An 18,787-nucleotide genomic window follows, 5' to 3' on the forward strand; every position below is an offset into this window, starting at 1 on the left:
ATCTATCTGTTTATTTATCTATCTAGCTATCTATCTATCTATCTATCTGTTTATCTATCTATCTTCATCTATCTCATATCTATCTATCTATCTATCTATCTATCTCATATCTATCTAACTATCTATAATTTATCTATTATCTATTTATCATCTATCTTTCTATGTATCTATTATCTATATATCTATTATCTATCATCTATCTATTATCTATCATCTATCTATCATCTATCTATCTATCTATCTATCTATCTATCTCATATCTATCTATCATCTATCTATCTATATATCTATCTATCTACTATCTATCTCATATCTATCTATAATTTATATATCTATCATCTATCTTTCTATGTATCTATTATCTATCTATAATGTATCTATTATCTATCAATCTATCTTTCTATTTATCTATCTATCATCTATCTCTCTATCTCATATCTATCTATAATTTATCTTTTATCTATCTATGATCTATCTATCATCTATCTATCTATCTATCTACTATCTATCTCATGTCTATCTATAATTTATATATCTATCATCTATCTTTCTATGTATCTATCTATTATCTATCTATCTATCTATAATTTATCTATTATTTATCCATCTATCTTTCTATTTATCTATCTATCGATCTATCTATCTATCTCATATCTATCTATAATTTATCTTTTATCTATCTATCTATTATTTATCATCTATCTATTATCTATCATCTATCTATTATCTATCTATCTTTCTATCTATTATCTATCTATCTGTCTATTATCTATTTATTATTCCATCACTTTAGCTAGTTATCTATCTTTACCCAGTATCTATATCCATGTATTTATCTTTCTTTCATTCCTATCACTATCTGCCTATTTATATATTCATATTTACATTATATTTACGTCTGTATAATCTATTTTATCGGTTGTGAGAGTTAAAATAGTTTTTTCACCAATAGACATGGACGTTGTTTAAATGATATCAATGAAAAAAATCTATATATCTATTTCTGCCAGATCTTCTATAACTACTGGTAGAACAATTCACAAACGGCATAAAATGACAAATATAGAAAATCGATGTTTTATGCTTCTGGAATAGGATCGGAGATAAGAATCATCTATGTAGCCAAATAAACCAAAAACAAGATTGTTTTCTCTTTCTCCGAGTGTCTGGAATACAGTAATATTAATCTTCTGCTGTGAATAGATACTTTCTATATTAACATGTATATATACTCCGAGCTCATAGCAAACTAGATATATTTATCTACTGTATGAATGATATTAATGTCATTGGCTGTTCTCACTGTATGACCATCATCTGCTGTCCGATAATGGTCGGCCAATCTGGACGGCCACTGGGTTAGAGGAAACTTGTCGAAATGTATGTTTCTCAATGCAAAGAAATACAACAGAATTATATTATTATGGTGATGATGATGATTATGACAATTGAATTATATTATTATGGTGATGATGATTATGACAACTGAATTATATTATTATGATGCTGCTGATGATGATTATGATGATGATGATGATGATTATTATTATTATTAGTAGTAGTAGTAGTAAAATATGAATAATAATATCGTATTAGTATTTATTATTATTATGATTGTTCTTCATATTTTTAGTAAAATATGAATAATAATATCGTATTAGTATTTATTATTATTATGATTGTTCTTCATATTTTTAGTAAAATATTAATAATAATATCGTATTAGTATTTATTATTATTATTATTATTATGATTGTTCTTCATATTTGTAGTAAAATATGAATAATAATATCGTATTAGTATTTATTATTATGATTGTTCTTCATATTTGTAGTAAAATATGAATAATAATATCGTATTAGTATTTATTATTATGATTGTTCTTCATATTTGTAGTAAAATATGAATAATAGTATCGTATTAGTATTTATTATCATTATGATTGTTCTTCATATTTGTAGTAAAATATGAAGAATAATATGGTATTAGTATTTATTATTATTATGATTGTTCTTCATATTTGTAGTAAAATATGAAGAATAATATGGTATTAGTATTTATTATTATGATTGTTCTTCATATTTGTAGTAAAATATGAAGAATAATATGGTATTAGTATTTATTAGTAATAATAATAAAAATCCTCATGGTAGAAGAAAGTGATGTATCCTTCCCCCAGCTATATGGCCCATAGTTGTGCGGCAGCATACCTCCCGGTGGATCTAGACGCGGCCAGCGCAGCAAACCAAGAATTCCTGAGCACCAGGAGCAATGAGAAGCGGGAAATGATCGTTCTCAATGACCGTCTGACCAAATACATCGAGAGGGTAGGACTTCAGTGCCATCTCTACCGCTAGAACAGTCACCTATAGTATTTCATGACCCTGTATCAACAATGGGTACAAGAGAAAATCATTTCCTAAAACATTTCCTACATACACTTCATATAGGAGATGCAATATGCAGTTCACACATATATAGAAGAGATGTTTTGTTGTAAAAAAATAAATAAATAAAAAACACGGAAAGAAATCAAAGCACAAAAACAAACTTCAAATGCACAAGGTGATAATAGACAATATATATATATATATATATATATATATATATATATATATATATATATATATATATAGCAGCACACTGCTAGCACGAAGATACAGATGGTCCAATCTATTTGGTCAAATGGTGAGCAAAGTACCTCATTTTTTTTCATTTTTTGCATTGTAGCAATGTAGCATTTCATGTTATATGTGTATCTTTGTGCTAGCAGTGTGCTACTGTATTCTCCTGTTTATGTATATTTAGCCCAGCAGCCTGCACATGTATACCGGGTCTATGCAGTAGTTTGGTATCAGTGTGTGCTGCCAACTTATCCTTGTTTTTGCAATATATATATATATATATATATATATATATATATATATATATATATAATATTTATATACAGGTGCAAACAATTTTATGAGGCCTATATTTGACAAAGGCAATAATGAATTGTAATACAGAAATAATACAGCGAGCTATCATGTATATTTTACGATTTGAGAAAATTAAACCAAGAACAACTTGAAATATTTCCTATCATTTAGACCGGATGCAGTGAATACATGTATCAGTTATTATTTATGTAGTAGCTCTACAGTTTAGGTATTTAGTATTTCGGTCAGTATTTTGGTTAGTATGTTTAGGCAAAACCAGGAGTAGTTTTCTCTGACAGTTCCACTTCTGGCTTTGGCTAAATACTGATACAAAGAACTAACCAAAACACTGGCCATAAAACTGCGCGTGAGCCCATCTTATATACAATTTTAGGAGATATAATGTTCATTCATTCCCTATAACAGTGTTTCCCAACCAGGGTGCCTCCAGCTGTTTCAAAACCACAACTCCCAGGATGCCCGGACAGCCGAAGGCTGTCCGGGAATGCTGGGAGTTGTAGTTTTGAAACAGCTGGAGGCACCCTGGTTAGGAAACACTGCCTTACATACATGGTGACACGGTTCTCCAGCTACAGTTCTGCGTTCCACCTAGCAGGCTGGCATTGTTGCGTTCAATATAAACGAGTTCGAGAGTCGCTCCATGTACACATGACTCTATTTGTGCCGCAGGTTCGTGACCTGGAGCAGCAGAACGCCAATGTGCAGGTGGAGCTGGATGCGCTCCGCAGCCGCAGCAACAAACCATCCGCTCTGCGGGCGCTGTATGAGGAGCAACTGCGGGAGCTGCGCAGGGAGGCGGAACAAGCTAGGATACGACGGGTACAGTCTTACTGATCTGTACAGAAATAATCACTATAGTGTTAGGACCCCTGAGGTATCTATCTATCTATCTATCTATCATCTATCTATCTATCATCTATCTATCATCTATCTATCTATCTATCTATCTATCTATCTATCTATCATCTATCTATCATCTAGCTATCTAATCTAGCTATCATCTATCTATCTATCTATCTATCTATTTATCTATCTATCTAATCTATCTATCTATCTATCTATCTATCTATCTATCTAATCTATCTATCATCTATCTATATATCTATCTATCTATCTAATCTATCTATCTATCTAATCTATCTATCTAATCTATCTATTTTATCTAATCTAATCTATCTATCTATCTATCATCTATCTATCTATCTATCTATCTATCTCCTATCTATCTATCTATCTATCTATATATCTCATGTCTATCTATCTATCTTTCATATCTATCTATCATCTATCTATCTATCTATCTATCTAATCTATCTATCTCTTATATCTATCTATCTATCTCATATCTATCTATCTATCTCATATCTATTTAATCTATCTATCTATGTATCTATCTTTCATATCTATCTATCTATCTATCTATCTATCTATCTATTGATTTATCTAATCTATCTATCTCTCATATCTATAAATCTATATAATCTATCTATCTCATATCTATCTATCTATCTATCTATCTATAGATATATTAATGGAACATTATGTCCCAGGTTATAGTTCTAACAGCTGGAGTCCCAGCACTGGCCAAGGCTTGCTCCACACTGCCCCATATATCTGGATGACTTTCTTTGTATCCCTACAATATACACAGGGCTGGGCTCTGGCGCCTGGTATAGTACACAAGTGCATTGGCCTTTTAACCTTCAATCTGTTGAGGATAAGGGTGTCTATAAATCTTGACTTGCAGGGAGGCTGTGTGAGGCCAGTGTGAGCAAAGTTAGAGGCATTGTTGGGCCACATGTCACTTCTCCTCCACTGTCATCATCATGCAGATCTTGGCTGGGTAAAGCTTTGTTTAACCAGTAAAATGTTTTGTCTCTAGTTACCCCCATTGGGTCGGATTGTTTATCCTGTTGCTAGGAAACCGGTTGTTTAAGGAGTAAGTTAAAGCATTTAGCACAGAGCATGGTGGGAGATGGGCCTTTTTATTTTTTTATTTTTATCAGTCCATGAAATGGCTGTTTTGTTTTAAAGGGACTAAAAGTTAAACTAGTGTAGAAAGCGGATTAGATGGACTGCATACATTATAGTTGAGAATATATACATAGGGGCAGGATTTGAAACTCTGAACTGGCTACAGCTGCATAATAACGTACATAGGTGTACTGTCCCTTTAAGCACTTGTCTTACATTTCCAGTCGCTATGATGATCAATGCAGATGACTGTTCAGAGGATGATCTGTGCTGGAGACCCTCATTGACAGAACCTAGCTGTGGTCTTCTCATATAGGCTGGGATGCAATGAGACCCCTGGCAGTGGTTGGGGCCTGGGGGGGGAGGGATGCTGCAGGTTAGCCAGGCATAAGACTCTGCTTTATTTAACAGGATGTAGCAGTGGCTGCCAAGTCATCAGCATTTGAGGAGCTCAACGCCGTGAAGAAACGCTATGAAGATGCAGTGGAGGGGAGGAAAAAGGCTGAAGGCGACATTGAAGCATTCCGCCCCGTGAGGAGCTGTCTTTACCATACTCACTCACCTATTAGAAATATATATATTATTATGCTGCAGCTCAGGCATTGTCTTAGCACACACATATGATCTGCTTATGGAAATTATAGTCAGCACTGCCTTAACCCCCTAACTGCCAGGAAGGATCAGACATCACCCCCCACTGTAGTGGGGGGGGGGGGGTGATATGGTGTAAACATAATAGAGAGCTGGGGCTATTTCTAATACAGAGTGATGGTCTAGCACCTTTGTGCTCTTCTCACCCTGGACTTTATCCGCCAGGGGCATGTATGTAATGTTGTGGTAGCGTCAATTCATGTGTACACTTCTCTCCTGTACACTGACTGTGGAATAGGACGGCCTAGGGGCAATGAAATGTGCCACAAAAGATTCCCCAGAGTTTCATTATTCATTCTAGTCACTTGAAAGAACAGCAATAGTTGGCTGCACTATCTACAACACACGACTACTGGGGTAAACGGGAACTATATAGCAGCGTTTCCCAACCAGAGTGCCTCCAGCTGTTGCGAAACTACAACTCCCAGCATGCCTGGACAGCCGAAGGCTGTCCAGGCATGCTGGGAGTTGTAGTTTTGCAACAGCTGGAGGCACCCTGGTTGGGAAACACTGCTATAGACTGTACAGTAGTGATGAGCGGCATTGGCCATATTTGAATTTGTGATATTTCGCAAATATATGGACGAATATTCATCCTATATTCACGAATTCGGCTGTCCAGGCATGCTGGAAGTTGTAATTTTGCAACAGCTGGAGGCACCCTGGTTGGGAAACACTGCTATAGACTGTACAGTAGTGATGAGCGGCATTGGCCATATTCGAATTCGCGATATTTCGCAAATATATGGACGAATATTTGTCCTATATTCACAAATTTTGCATATTCGTTATGTATTTGCGTATTCGTTGCATATTTGCAAATGCGTGTATTTGTTGCATATTCGCGAAATGGCGAATGCACGTATTCGTTGCATATTTGCGTAATCGTACATGAAACTGCAAAAAAAAAAAAAACCTTGCTGGGAGGAATCATATAGTGAAGGGGTAGAAAATGTTCCTATTGGTTGCTAGGGATGTTGATAACCTCTGACAACTGTATTTGAATCCTTCTCATTGGCCCACAAGCTAAAAGGAGGAACATGCGCATATGTGAAATATTCCCGCTCCACAGTCTCACACAGTAACTAGTATTGGAGCATTCTTTAAATCACAAGCTGGAAGCGAGGAGGGATGATGATTAGTGTTTCTCGTGAATATTCGCAATACGAATTTTAGTTGCCAAAATTTGCTAATATAGCACTATATATTCGTAATTACGAATATTCGTTTTTTTTTTCTCTGCTTACACCTGCTTTCTCTGCTTACACCTGTGTGGTGTAAAGAAGGCTCTAATACTACTGTGTGAGACTGGCGAGCAAAGTTTCGCATATGCGAAAACTTGCATATGTTAATTGCATATGTTAATTTTCGTATACGCGAATTTTCGCATATGTGAAGATAAACCGTGAATATTACGAATATGCGAATATATGACGAATATTCGTCCATATATTCGCAAAATATCGCAAATTCGAATATGGCCTATGCCGCTCAACACTAATGATGATCACTGTGATGTGTTCTGTGAAAAAAAAAAATAGTAATTTCGAATATATAGCAACTATATTTGCAATATTCGCGAATTTGCGATATTCGCGATATAAATTCAAAATGCGAATATTCAAGCCCAACTAAACAGAGGCGATACACAGAACACAACCTAGAATGCCCCACTGTATGAATAAGATCTACATAATTTAACCTTTACCAATATTACAAGTATCTAATATACTACACTTCCAGTTATATTATAATGCATATAGCTAATATCACAAGATTCCCGACTAAAGGAATACTGTACAAACCAGTACATAGCACAACATCTCTGCCCGGCCAACGCGTTTTATCCAGTGCTGTATGTGTGTATGAACGATATAACCCTATATGGCTCCATGTGTAACTGCTATATAGGCTGCATTGATACTACATTGCTGTACTCACCGAGAGCTATGAAGCTAAATCATGCTCAGTACTACTAATATACATGATAGCATTTTAGAAATATAATGTAATAAATGGGAAGCTACTGCTTTTATTTACATTATTAATAACTACATGTATGTCACTAATAGGGCTAATAGTAGATTGTGTTAGGATTGTATTAATACTACTACTTGTGCTGAACTTTGGACTGCAGGAAAGTACTGAACATTTGAAGACACATTTAAGCATTTGACCTAATAGTTACATGTTTAAAGAGAGTAATGGTTTATTATGCTGCGTATATTCAAAACTGTACATATCTGGAGGAGGAATAATATATACTATCTATCTATTTATTATTCTATCTATCTATTTATTATTCTTTCTGTCTATCTATCTATTTATTATTCTATCTATCTATTTAATATCTATCTATCTATTTATTATTCTATCTATATATTTATTTATTTAATATCTATCTATATGTCATCTATCTATCTATCATCTATCTATCTATCTATCTATCTATCTATCATCTATCATCTATCTATCTATCATCTATCTATCTATCTATCTATCTGTCATCTATCTATCTATCTATCTATCTATCTAAAAGTCCAAAGTACAGCACATCTGCCTTTGTTTATGGGGGAGATCTGCAGTTGTCATATACAGTATAGTATTGGGGAGATCTGCAGTTGTCATATACAGTATAGTATTGGGGAGATCTGCACTTGTCATATACAGTATAGTATTGGGGAGATCTGCACTTGTCATATGTAGTATATTATTGGGGAGATCTGCACTTGTCATATACAGTATAGTATTGGGGAGATCTGCACTTGTCATATGTAGTATATTATTGGGGAGATCTGCACTTGTCATATACAGTATAGTATTGGGGAGATCTGCACTTGTCATATGTAGTATAGTATTGGGGAGATCTGCAGGCAGTATAGTATTGGGGAGATCTGCAGGCAGTATAGTATTGGGGAGATCTGCACTTGTCATATGCAGTATAGTATTGGGAGATCTGCAGATGTCATATACAATATATTATTGGGGAGATCTGCACTTGTCATATGCAGTATAGTATTGGGAGATCTGCAGATGTCATATACAATATATTATTGGGGAGATCTGCACTTGTCATATGCAGTATAGTATTGGGGAGATCTGCAGATGTCATATACAATATATTATTGGGGAGATCTGCACTTGTCATATGTAGTATAGTATTGGGGAGATCTGCAGGCAGTATAGTATTGGGGAGATCTGCACTTGTCATATGCAGTATAGTATTGGGGAGATCTGCAGTTGTCATATGCAGTATACTATTGGGGAGATCTGCACTTGTCATATACAGTATAGTATTGGGGAGATCTGCACTTGTCATATACAGTATATTATTGGGGAGATCTGCACCCTTCATATGTAGTATAGTATTGGGGAGATCTGCAGTTGTCATATGCAGTATAGTATTGGGGAGATCTGCAGTTGTCATATGTAGTATAGTATTGGGGAGATCTGCAGTTGTCATATGCAGTATACTATTGGGGAGATCTGCACTTGTCATATGTAGTATATTATTGGGGAGATCTGCACCCTTCATATGTAGTATAGTATTGGGGAGATCTGCAGTTGTCATATGCAGTATAGTATTGGGGAGATCTGCAGTTGTCATATGTAGTATAGTATTGGGGAGATCTGCAGTTGTCATATGCAGTATAGTATTGGGGAGATCTGCAGTTGTCATATGTAGTATAGTATTGGGGAGATCTGCAGTTGTCATATGCAGTATAGTATTGGGGAGATCTGCAGTTGTCATATGTAGTATAGTATTGGGGAGATCTGCAGTTGTCATATGCAGTATAGTATTGGGGAGATCTGCTGTTGTCATATACAGTATAGTATTGGGGAGATCTGCAGGCAGTAAAGTATTGGGGAGATCTGCAGGCAATATAGTATTGGGGAGATCTGCACTTGTCATATGTAGTATATTATTGGGGAGATCTGCACTTGTCATATGTAGTATATTATTGGGGAGATCTGCACCCTTCATATGTAGTATAGTATTTGGGAGATGTAGTATTGTCTATGTGGTATAATATTAGGGATATTTGCAGTCAGTAGCATCGCTTTGCTGTTTAATCCTATAGGATGTGGATGCAGCCACTGCGGGACGGATTGCATTGGAAAAACAACTGGAAACTTTAGAGACAGAGATTGCGTTTCTGCAGCGGGTTCACAGCGAGGTAATAACACATCCCTAGCGCGATCTCTTCCACTATTCCTAAAAGGTGCACATCGTGAACCCAGATTCCTATGTCCATCTTGTATCTGTCAATGCAGGAGATAGAGGAGTTGATGAAGCAGATCTACAACATGAGCGCCTCCTGTGACCTGGCATTCTCCATCCCAGACTTCGCTGCTGCTCTGAGGGACATTCAGACAGAATATGAAGAAATTGCAGCCAAGAACCTGCAGGTTAAAATTAGAGCTCATCCTGTTTGGGGGAAACATCGAATTAGATGTCAGATTCTACTCAACAAATATTTGTGGCAACATAAAAAGCTTGTTTATCTTGTAGCTGATAAATCAGAATGTAGCCATTGGACATCCCTGACAGTCCTCATAGACTGATGCACACAAAGCTCATTCCTAGCTGCCTCTATTAACCCCTACATAGCCCAACACACTCCTTCCTCTATTGGAAGTAGAAGGCTGGAGGGTGTCCCTGTGCTGCAGTCATTTTGCTGCAAGGTGGTTAATTATAGAGTTTGGTGTTCATGAGACCTTAATGAACCCTCCTTTCTGAAGACCTGACACTACATGTCTACATCCCCCTGCTTATTATGTCTTCTGCTGCTCTTCCCCTTAGGAGATGGACGAGTGGTACAAAAGCAAATTTGTTGACTTCAGTCAAGCTTCTACAAAGCATGCGGAAAACGTGAGACATTACAGAGGAGACATGGCAAACTGCAAGAGAAGCGTAAGTGGGGCTGCAAAGGCCTTGGAGCCCATGGATGTCACTTCTTGTGGAGTCTGTCTGTGATGTCCCTAACATTTGGAATGTGACTACTCTCTACTGTGCTGTGCACTATGTACGCTCTCAAAATCTCAAGTCTAGTAACTTGCATTCACTTGAGGCAACCAAGTAAAGGCCCATTGTACAATGAGAATTGCCAATAAGCTAATGCTAAATGGAAGTAATGATAGTTTGCCATGTGATTTTTTTTGTGACATATTCTTTTCGTGATGGACATTATTTGTGTTCATGTAATGGTGTAATGGTTTTGTTATTTCAGACAGGAAGTCTAGAACATTGTATGATCACTACTTTAACCACAACTCTAGTTCTGAGAAATGAAGGAAACTATGATAAAATTCCTAGCACTTTGGATGCGGAGTATGAGGAGTAAAAAGAAATCCTTAGGGCCAGCACAGATTTCTCCAGAGATCTGGAGATATTTTGACTAAGGACTCTAGATGCAACAAGCTGGATCTATTGCATCTGACATCTCATCTGGTGTTCCATAGACTTAAATAGTCTATGGCACAGAACCTATGGACCATCCGGCATAGTTGCCCACTAGTGTAGTTTTGTCAGATTACAAAAACTATATTGCACATGTAACATTTTTTAATCTGGCATCTTCATTGTGAATAGCAACTATATATGTTAGCACTTCCTTACCCTGTGACGTGGAAGAGGATCCTGCATTAGGAGAAGACACTACTTCGTTTTTTCCTTTCTGTGTATGCTTCCACACTTTTCCTGTTACCTTAAAGGGGTAATCTGTCAGCTCTGTACTAGATATGGAGCTGCAGATCCCAGGATATAATTAACCATACCTCCCTCCACCCTGCTTTGGCTGATTGACATTTGGGGTTGGAAGCCGAGTCCTTTACATCAATCATGCAGGACAGGGTGGGGTGAGGGAGGAGTCATTCTGCTGCAGCTCAGCACCACCAGACCCCCACAAAAACATCATGCTTCACCATAGCTTTCCAAAAGCCAATGCCTCTGCTGGACGTCTGGGGTGTACAATACAATTATAATCTCCTAATAGGAGACTTAGGAAAAGCAAAATATGGGGAACATCTAGAGGAAATAAATAATAGCAACCAATCACAGCTCAAGTTAAACTGTGATTAATTACTGGACAACCAATGGGCAACAAAGACAGTTTTCCCTTTCACTCCATCGCTCACTAAAGTTAAGCATGATAGCTGTTAGATGGATAAACATTAGTTTAATTACCTATGAACAAAAGGTTGAACGTAACACAAAGAACAGCGGCAAATGGATGTTTCTGATTGGCCTTTCCTTACAGATTAATAGCAAAGAAAGAGAACTAGAATCCCTTAAAAATAAAAAGGCAGCACTGGATGCCCAAGTGAAAGAGACTCAAGAAAAGAATAGACTTCAAATAGAGGAGCTACAGGTGGGTAATGGCTTATACCAATGGTTTTAAAAGTAGTTATATTGAGTAAAATTTTCCATAATAATATATATATTTTTTTAATAATTAGGAAAAAATCAGGAAATTAGAGGATGATTTGAAATCTCTGAAGGAAAAAATTGCGTTACACTTAAGGGAATACCAGGACCTACTGAGTGTAAAGATGGCACTGGATATTGAAATTGCCACATATAGGTAAATAATGATTATGATTAAGTATAATTAATGTTATAATGATTATCTGTAAATACATTTGGTAGAAATAATCAGGGCTCATGTCCTGCAGGAACGTGTGGGAACTGAGTTCCTGCCCTTTTTTTTCACAGCAGGAACATCATTCCCATTAGCAGGAGTCCTGCAGGACCAGCCCTTATGTAGAAGAGTTCCCACACTTTTTTTCCAGAACTTGACCCCTGGAAATAATCCATAATAATTAAGACACATTGAAGAAGAAGTCCTATGCCTAGAAGTACAAAAAAAAACTTATCCCCTATCTACAGAATAGGGGATAAGTTTTAGATCCCAGGGGGTCCACCCCCTCCATAAATCTCTATGGGAGAGCCTAAGATAGCCGAACGTCTCTCCCATAGAGATACATGGAGGGTGTGTGGCAGCACTCGGAACCGGGGCTCCGTACGGGAGATCACGGTGGGCCACAGCGATCGGACCCCCCACGAATCTAAAACTTATCTGGGCAAACATTCCGCCATGTCAACATAGCCTAAGGCTCACAAATGACTCTCAAGCCATGCCATCTTTTTAACAAGGTAAAAAAAAAAAAAAGTGTCTAAATACACAAAATAAATGTGGTAAAAGCCATGTACTTTTTTTTTCCTGGCAGTTTTGCAATAAATCTACCTTCATGTGTACATCAGATAATATCACTGTCCAAAACTAAATCCTAGGAATAAACGTTCCATGCTATTACAGGCTATGTACACCTTTGCACTTATTTTATTTATTGGTGAAGCAAGTTTCTAAAAATAGTTTTTGTAAAAAAAATGTCAAACCATTTAACTGCTATATAAATGTAGTATAAAACTACACACAAAGAAATGTATTATTGTATTTTTGCCACTTTTATGGGATTGGAAAGTAGCAAATTATGGTTACTATTTTCAGTATAAATTGCAACTCTTGTTGCCTCTCACTACTTTACAAAAGTGGGGAGAAAAGTGGGTTGGGCTTAACCCGGAAGACGTGTTCGACAACTTCGAAGCCAAAAATAGTGTGAAAAGTTGTGCAAATAAGCATTATTTATAATGACCTTACATGTGACTGATCCACTGCCATTTTATAGATAAACAGATGTTTTTATGATATTTAAAGCTTTTTGGTACGGTTTCTCTTCTCAGGAAGCTTATTGAAGGAGAGGACACCAGACTTGCTACATCAGTGAGTGGAATTTTCCCCCACAGTACAGTATCTGGAGTCACTCATGTAAGTTCCACGGAAAGTGTCTCTCAGACTTTGGAACGACTGGAGAAAACAACTGTCCGTATCAGGTGGGGTCTCTGGTTGGATATTGAAATAATTCTAATTTCAGATGAACATTCTAATAGTAACTTTACATTCCTCTCTGTTTTTTGACAAACAGCAGTTAAAGCAAGTGAAGAAACAGTGTGAATTGAAATTGTTACCTGGCAAATGCTTTCGAAAAGCGAACATGCTGCACGACCTATGCTTGGAGGGCTGGATCCATGGCTCTCCTCTGTTATCTGTTATATCTGCTCTCTGCTCTATGCACAATCACCTTACTCTGGCTTTGCTAAATAAACACATGAGCATCAACCTTGTCAGAGTTTATTCATCCTTAATCAAATTCATATTTTGGCATAATATGTATAAGTTATTATATAACTAATAATATTTATAAGACATATAAGTTATATATTCCAGGAAAAGGACAATATGATTGGACATGAGAGATGATGAAAAAACAATGCATAGATATTTACAGATAATAAATAACAGTGGGTTTTTCCCATTAAAATCATTTGTTACCTATCCATAGGATAGGGGATAAATGTGTAATTGCTTCTAGGTCTGACCTCTGGGAGGTTAGGTGTTCGTGAGAACAGCAGTCCCCAAAGAAGCCGTTGTGAATGAAGCATGAGTGCACTTGTATGTCTGTGGCCCCATTCACGGCTTTGGTCCTAACAGATCAAGCTCAGCAATCTCTATCAGTCCCACAGCAGTGAACGAATCGGCCGTCACTGAAGTGCGCTGTCACTTTATTCATAAGGGGCGCTCAGGGTCTACTGTTCCCAAGATTACTGAGGAGAGAAAGAATTAGTAATGGAGGCCGGAGTTAAAATGCAATGTGATTCTAAAGCATATCTGTTGTTTTATAAGACTTTTTTTTTTTTTAGATTAAGGTTTCAGAGTGATGCTCTTACTGCTGTTATTGAGCCCATGAAAGCCCCTCCATTGTATACAGTTATTTCTCACTCTCTCCATTTCAGGGGGCAGGACAAGGGCTGCGTTGTTTGCCAGTATGACACACACAGGGCTTAATTTCCCTTACCTCTCTGTCCAATCACAGCACAGCAGATACTGTTTGCTATGTCATGACATAATGTTAGTAAAAGCACACTGGACTGAACAAGCTTGCACTGTGCTGGAGAATAATGTAAACAATACAGTTCTATAGAAAGCATGTGGGGGATGGGATTACTGGTGCACAAGCTTTACAATATGTTATGTAAAAGGAAATGGAAAAAAAAGCATCAAGGCAGCAAAGAAGCAATTACACCAAGCACTGAAATGATGCTAATTCTGAGAAGCAAAAAATTACATTGACGTGATCTAAGGTGATACAAGGTGCTCAACCCCAAGTGCAGTTGTGCACCTACGTTGGAGTGGAGGACCTGAACCTATGGATCACAATGTGGTTTCGCTGCTGTGGTTAATGTAAACAATGACATTAGCTAACCCTCAAAACTGATGTAAAATTGAGACATTAGCCAGTATATCCTTATATGAAGGACACACTTGAGCCCGCACACCACGCCAAGGTTTCTCAAATGGTGCGGGTCCTATCAACTAACCTACCTGGCCAGATAAATAAAACCAGGAACCAAATTACGGCAGCCATAGGTCCAACTTGCAGATTGCTCCTCAGTTACCTCCAGTGTGGACTAGGCACACATACAATGGGAGGGACAAGCTACAAGCCCCACCCTGGTTGGTTAATTTATAGCAGGCCTCACAGGTGAAACCCTAATGCTACACAGCAAGATAAAAGGGTGAGAAGCCAAAGGGAGGGGGAATATGACATTGTGGATATACAGTACAGCAGTAAGTTAACAGGAATTTTCACAAGGGACAGTTGCCCAGACCTTTATGGAGAGATGAGAGGAAAGCCTTAATTTACCTGTTACATCAGGAAGGGATAAATTCATCTGAGCTGTCTGACTTATAGCTGTGACATATTGTCACACTCTCTGAAAGCACAGCTCTCTCTCTGCTCCCACTCCACTCCTGTCTGCTGTTGACCAGACCTTTATGTGTAAAGAGGGGAACTCATATTACTGCTCATTAGATTTTAAGACAACAGTGAGCCTGTTCTGAAGGAAACTTCTGTGACTGAGAAAGGCTTTTTTCTACAGTAAGATCAAATGGGCAGTAATATAAGCTCCCCCCTCAATCTTACTTGTCTCTCCCTGAGCAGACAGAAGGGGAGGGGGTACAGGAGCATGAGCTTTGAGTGTGACGTGATGTCACAGCTACAAGGGAGACAGCTCAGCTGATATGGAGAGATTTGTGCCCTATGGCTAATTACATTATATTAGTAAGTTGCTTGATTTTACTTTTTAACACCATACACAGGTTGTTTCTTTCACTGGACAACCCCTTTAAAGCTTTTAACAAAATGTATGCCATGATTTCGCCATAAACAGCACCCCTCTGTCTATTTCAGGTACCCTGTGGTCACAGGAGGTTCAATTATATACAGGGTTATGTAGGTTCAAAAGGGCATACCAAGTACTACTTTGGCAGACAAGTTATCCATGACAAGCAAGGAACACACTTCCACATGCATAAAACCCAAAACATGTAAATCTCAGGAGTGCAAAATTCAATAAGACTTCAAGCCAACAGAGTATCATCAATGCCTGTGACATGCACTTGTTTTATTAAGTTTACCAGAGGTAAACCCAGGATCTGGAGATCAAGTTAGCTGCCGAGCAGGAATCAAGAAACGTTGTGCCTAAAAATTTGCTTATCCAGATTACCTAATGAAACCAGTAACATTAATCTAGTTTTTTTTCAGGAAATACCTAAACACCTAAGTGATCTTCCCGGGGACAAGCCTTCGGGAAATGTCTTGCCACTCGGCAATACAGACAAAGCCCTTTGTTCCTTTGCCACTTCCTTCACTCTTGATGAACAAAGTAGACCCAAGTTACAAAGGCTGTTCATCGTAGGCAGAAGCGACTGCAGTATAAAGGAGAGACTTTAGAAGACAGAGGCAGGTTAGAGACCAGAGAGTGTTCCTGTTTCCGTTCCCAAAACTCTCAAGATAAATAGCTAAAGTCACAGCTTGTTTAGGAGTAGGGTACATCACTAACATGTGTATCTGACAACCCTTACCGAAATTGACACCATAATGCATTGTCAGTCCAACTAAAGGCTACGCACCATTTGCGGAACTCTGCACAGCATTCCTCTACCGGCCTATGTCCCTGTTTGAGTGGTACAAGTTTGTACTCTGCAGTTCAATACGATCAGTTTCATCATATTACAGTCTCAAACCCAAAAACAAACAGTCCACTGACCCCAACTTAGGGGCATCAGGAAATAGCAAAAGCCATTCCCAATCCTGAGGAGGACCTTGCAGCAAAGAATTCACTATGTCGAACTATTGGGCCTCCGAATCTGAAGATAACAGCATTGAGCAAAAATACAAATTGAAACTTTCCCTTAAGGTGACAAAAGATTTTTTTCATCCCCAGAGAATCGGTTTGGAATTTAACAGGAGGTTCAGGCAGAGTGACTACAGGGGCCACAGGGGCCTGGAATTGGATCATCACTTGCTGATCAACCTTTTTAGCTAGTTCCTGGACTAAATGAGTGAGGTTCTGCATCTGCTCCACTAGAGCCCTCTGGGGATCCATAACCAGAACCCAGTAAAGCAGTAAATGGTCGGCTCCTGATGAAGTCTTTTTGGGCAGGAATACGTGCAGCCCTGAGCTCACCCACAACCATATACTTGAATATCCACCTTAAGCAACAGATCCTCAACTGGTGACGTTTCCTATTCTGAGAGCAGGGCGTCAGAATGGTCAGACAAACCAAATCAGTAACCGTCAGACACGTCAGAGAAACAGTCAGTAGACAAAGGGGGAGATTTATCAAAACCTGTCCAGAGGAAAAGTGTCCCAGTTGCCCATAGCAACCAATCAGATCCATTCTTATATTTTTAACAAGGCCTCTGGAAAATGAAAGAAGCGATCTGATTGGTTGCTATGGGCAACTGGGCAACTTTTGCTTTGCACAGGTTTTGATAAATCTCCCCCAAAGTGTTTTCCAGAGAAAATCAGAATCCAAATAACCAGGAGAGCAAACCAAGAACAGAAAAAAAAAACATAAAGAAACAAACAAACACACAAGCAAACTAGTCAGACAGGCCGAGATCAAACCAGGAAGAGCAATGAGTACAAAATCACAAGGAAAGAGATAGTCAGACACAAGCAATGTTCGGGAGAACAGAACAAACAGGCGGAGAATAACTGCTAGTGAACGGTATAAGCCACGATCATGAGCAAGCTAAAATCACAGAGCGAAGTTTAAATAACCCGTCCAGGAGGCGGGCATACAGAGCTCCACACTGACTGGCCCATCGCTCCTGCAGCTGTGTGCACTGCTCTCTTTAGTGCAGAGCAGTTGCCATAATGACTAATGAGGATACAGACTCTGAGCCTGTAGAGAGCAGGCTGCAAAGAAGATCTGGGCTGGACCATGACACAACCTTTCAGGAATAGTGTGGATCATCTTTAACAGGCACACCAGCTCAGCCTGCAGATACACAGCCCAAACTTTCTCAGGCTCCCCTCCATTTTCTTCAGCATGTAGCAACTCCTAAGCCCTACCCACTTCCTGTGTTCTGTCCTGATGAAGATGCTACTAGAGACAGGCTTTCCATTAGAGTAGGCAGTGAATCTGCTCGATTGTAGGGAAGCAAGACATCTAATGGCCAAGAATTTAGAGCTATTTTTCTTGGATGAGGAGTCATTTTGGGTAAATTGGATGACTCATAAATTTGTTAGGAATCAAATAAGCTTTTAAATGGAGGGAGGTTGTTGGAAACAATATTGGTCATTTAAAGATAAATGTTTCTAAAAAAAAAATAGTCCCAACTGTAAAAGAGATAACAGTGATAAAGTCAAAGGGAACCTCTTATCAGATTTTACCCTAAATAATTGGTGTCAACATGTTATATAGATTAAAATCTGTATTCTTACTAGGTCCCCTTGTCCTTTTAAGTAGTCCCAGGGGCATGGAGCATATGGCCACCACCGCCTAGGCTGTAACCACGCCTACCTGGAGTGATTGACAGCCCAGGCACTACCAACATCACTGCTTTGCCCGCTCTTCTCACTCATAAGAAATCTCAATAAAAACAGACACGAAAAACTGCGGTCAGTTCAGACCAAAGAGTCATGGCTTGATGAAGGGAGGTGAATATACTCTAGTAAGTTATAGTTAGTTATTTTACATTTTTAGCATGCTGTAGTTAGTTTTTTTATTTTTTATTATTATTTAATTGGAATACTCCTTTAAAGGCATTGTATTTTATAAGAAAAAAATAATTTTGAAGCATTTTTA

At 38.0% G+C, this 18,787-nt stretch overlaps 1 protein-coding gene across 7 annotated transcripts in view; it reads left to right on the forward strand.

Annotated features, from left to right (window-relative positions):
- Window positions 1-13,689, forward strand: part of LOC130360711 (desmin-like) — a 62,008-nt gene extending 48,319 nt beyond the window's left edge. For 5 of the 7 annotated variants that reach the window (XM_056563265.1, XM_056563267.1, XM_056563266.1 and 2 more), the window contains 10 exons: window positions 2,180-2,327; window positions 3,612-3,761; window positions 5,328-5,447; window positions 9,650-9,745; window positions 9,843-9,977; window positions 10,372-10,482; window positions 11,828-11,938; window positions 12,027-12,151; window positions 13,312-13,461; window positions 13,554-13,689. In XM_056563265.1, coding sequence (XP_056419240.1) covers window positions 2,180-2,327; window positions 3,612-3,761; window positions 5,328-5,447; window positions 9,650-9,745; window positions 9,843-9,977; window positions 10,372-10,482; window positions 11,828-11,938; window positions 12,027-12,151; window positions 13,312-13,461; window positions 13,554-13,560 — 1,153 coding nt within the window. In that variant the 3' untranslated portion in view covers window positions 13,561-13,689. Of the gene's footprint in view, window positions 1-2,153; window positions 2,328-3,611; window positions 3,762-5,327; window positions 5,448-9,649; window positions 9,746-9,842; window positions 9,978-10,371; window positions 10,483-11,827; window positions 11,939-12,026; window positions 12,152-13,311; window positions 13,462-13,553 lie in introns of all 7 variants that reach the window. The other 2 variants (XM_056563268.1, XM_056563269.1) reach the window with 2 other exon arrangements.
- Window positions 13,690-18,787: the final 5,098 nt, after the last annotated feature.

The sequence above is a fragment of the Hyla sarda genome, chromosome 3 (genome assembly GCF_029499605.1).
Source record: "Hyla sarda isolate aHylSar1 chromosome 3, aHylSar1.hap1, whole genome shotgun sequence".
NCBI classification, from domain to species: domain Eukaryota; kingdom Metazoa; phylum Chordata; class Amphibia; order Anura; family Hylidae; genus Hyla; species Hyla sarda.